Below are 2,590 nucleotides of genomic sequence, written 5' to 3' on the forward strand. Positions count from 1 at the left end.
ATATATATATATATATATATATATATATATATATATATATATATAATGTGTGTGTATATTTTATTGGGGGTAAACCGATGTTGCAAAATGCTGGACAAGTTATAAAATATAAAACAAGTTAACAGTAGTGCAAAAAAATAAAAATAGACAGAAGTTTAACCCCATTGTCATTGTCTCAATCATCAGTAGAATAAAAGCCATTTGGATGTCAATGCATATAATCTTTGCATGTAATAGTGTGCAAGTGATTTGGGGCCTTACTTGCTGAGTAATCTTTGGAAGCCTCCATTTCGAGTTCAATAGGAGTGCTGTAAGGTAAAAGAAATAAGTATTATTGTAACATTCACCTGAATTTAACATTGGCACATTTGATGTTGTATTTATTCTTCATTACTTTTAAAGAATATCTGTAATTATGTCATTATTATATTGTAAATGGTACCTTCTATGCATAAGGAGATGCATCACTTTGAGTGATTTATAACAGCAATGTTTCTGTTCAGTCATTGCTTTAGCGAAAATGTTTTACCAAACTACCTAGATTTTTAAAATTAATTATTTCAAATCTGTAAACGTACATCTACATCAATGTACGCACATTGGTAGTTCTAAAATGTTGGTCCTGTGTCCACACCAGATAAATGATTGCACTGATCATGTTGCCATTTTTTAATTTTTTGTACATCAACTGTCATACTATACCTGATCTACACTATCATCACTCTTTGTTAAAACCAGGTCTCTCGTGTAAATGAGTCCCGGAGGCTCTTTGGGATTAACCTGCATAAATAAAGGTTGAATGAATGAACATCTATTCCCACTATGTAAAAGTGGATAATGGTAAAACAGTCAAAGGAAAAAAAAAAGTGTAACAGGCAATATTTTACTTTTGTTTTCAAACTCCTAAAATGAGCTTGTTGAATAAAGATTGAATGAACGAGGTGTAAGAAAATCACAATGTTAAATTATGTTTTTATTTTTAGCTTTTTGCGCTAAACTGGTATGTATAATCAGCAAGTAGCAGTACAAACAGTTTAAAAAAGTGCTTATATTTTATTTGTGATCTGGACACCAATAGAATATATGAAGATAGTTATGATGTTTACAGACATTATGAGCTGGTATTTGTTATGATATGACAGATTTATTTTTTTTATTACTATTATTCTTAGCAATGAATGGAAATAAAATGTGGTTCCATCTTTATGTTGATTCACTTATAATTTTATAGATGACTTATTAAAGTAAGAATATATATATATATATATATATATATATATATATATATATATATATAAGTGAAACTAACAGCTTTGAATAAGATTTCCTTGAAAAGCATATGTATTTATGTATGTATGTATTTATTTAAACTTTTGACTTAAACTTTCCTCTCCACATATTTTGTGTACTCTTTGACAGAGCCATCCACAGTTTCCCTCACAGTTTGAACTTTACTGATGTTCTCTTAAGAGGGAAGTTCTCGTGGCAACATATTTCAGATTCTTGATCTTGTTACATAAGATGCTTAGAATTTGGAAGTTAAAAGTAAAAAAAAAAAAGAGAAAATAAATACTAAGCTGAAATGAAAAAAAAAAAAAAAAATAGAAAAATAGTTCTAGTTGGCTTCAAGTACTTCCTCTATGCAAAACTATTTAGGCAAGGATGGAGGGAGGGGGGACTCTGTCTCCACCTCCATTTAAAGAAATAAACAAAATAAATAAATTTACCTATCATCCAGTGAGGGCTCAAGATGAAATGTACTGCTCTGTCCGGATGAGCATGTGACAGTCCAGGGAGACAGAAATCAGCTGTAATGATCTAGTTCAGGCAGCCAAAAGTTGAGGAGGAGCGCATCTGCTCAGTCCAACAGGTGACTGGCGCTGAGTGAAAGCCTCCCTCTTGTGCGCGTGGGCCCCCTGTCGAGTTTTCCACCTTAAAATCGACTCCGACGCCGTCCCATCGATGTCTACCCTCACCTAACTCAAACTCCCATTTGATTAGAAGTCAGTCAGCCTTCAACCGACGGCTGCACGTTTGTCTAGTTGGAACAAAGAGGGGGAAGACTCAACAAGTTGGTTAAGGGAAAGAAAGAGAGGGATGGATCAAACTGGATCCACCGGTTCCTAAGGAATTAGCCATAGCGACAGGGAGCAGCCAAGCTATTTTCAAAAAAAAAAACAAAAAAACAAGCCACTGGAAATCCGTGGGCAGGTAAATGCTGAAAGCCTCTGTGGAGCTGTGGCTCAAGGTCGATTCATTTAACTGCTGATGTACAGAAAGAGAATGTGATGAAGCCTCCCACAGAGCAGAGCTGTCCCATCACATAATACCTCCCCTCTTACCACCACATACACAAGCAACTATTCCTTTAAAGCCAAACAACGTGAATGCACATTTTATTGTGTCAAAAGTAAGAATGTGGGGATAAAAGTTTAAAAATAAATCGAGCACAGAGTGTATTTACCTGCAGACAAGCATCTCCTGAACTGTCAGCTGCACCGACAGGCCAAGTGCTTTTGTGGCAACGAGCTCAGCTTCTTAAGTGATTTTTTTTTTTTTTTTTTTTTTTTTTTTTTTTTTTTTTTTTTTT

The 2,590-nt window shown here is 34.2% G+C and overlaps 1 protein-coding gene across 1 annotated transcript in view; it reads right to left on the bottom strand.

Annotated features, from left to right (window-relative positions):
- Nucleotides 1-2,590, bottom strand: part of ikzf2 (IKAROS family zinc finger 2) — a 31,834-nt gene that overhangs the window by 18,316 nt on the left and 10,928 nt on the right. The window contains 1 exon segment of the mRNA XM_037686140.1: nucleotides 262-308. Coding sequence (XP_037542068.1) covers nucleotides 262-308 — 47 coding nt within the window.

Source organism: Nematolebias whitei, chromosome 13 (assembly GCF_014905685.2).
Source record: "Nematolebias whitei isolate Nwh7 chromosome 13, NemWhi1, whole genome shotgun sequence".
Taxonomy (NCBI): Eukaryota; Metazoa; Chordata; class Actinopteri; order Cyprinodontiformes; family Rivulidae; genus Nematolebias; species Nematolebias whitei.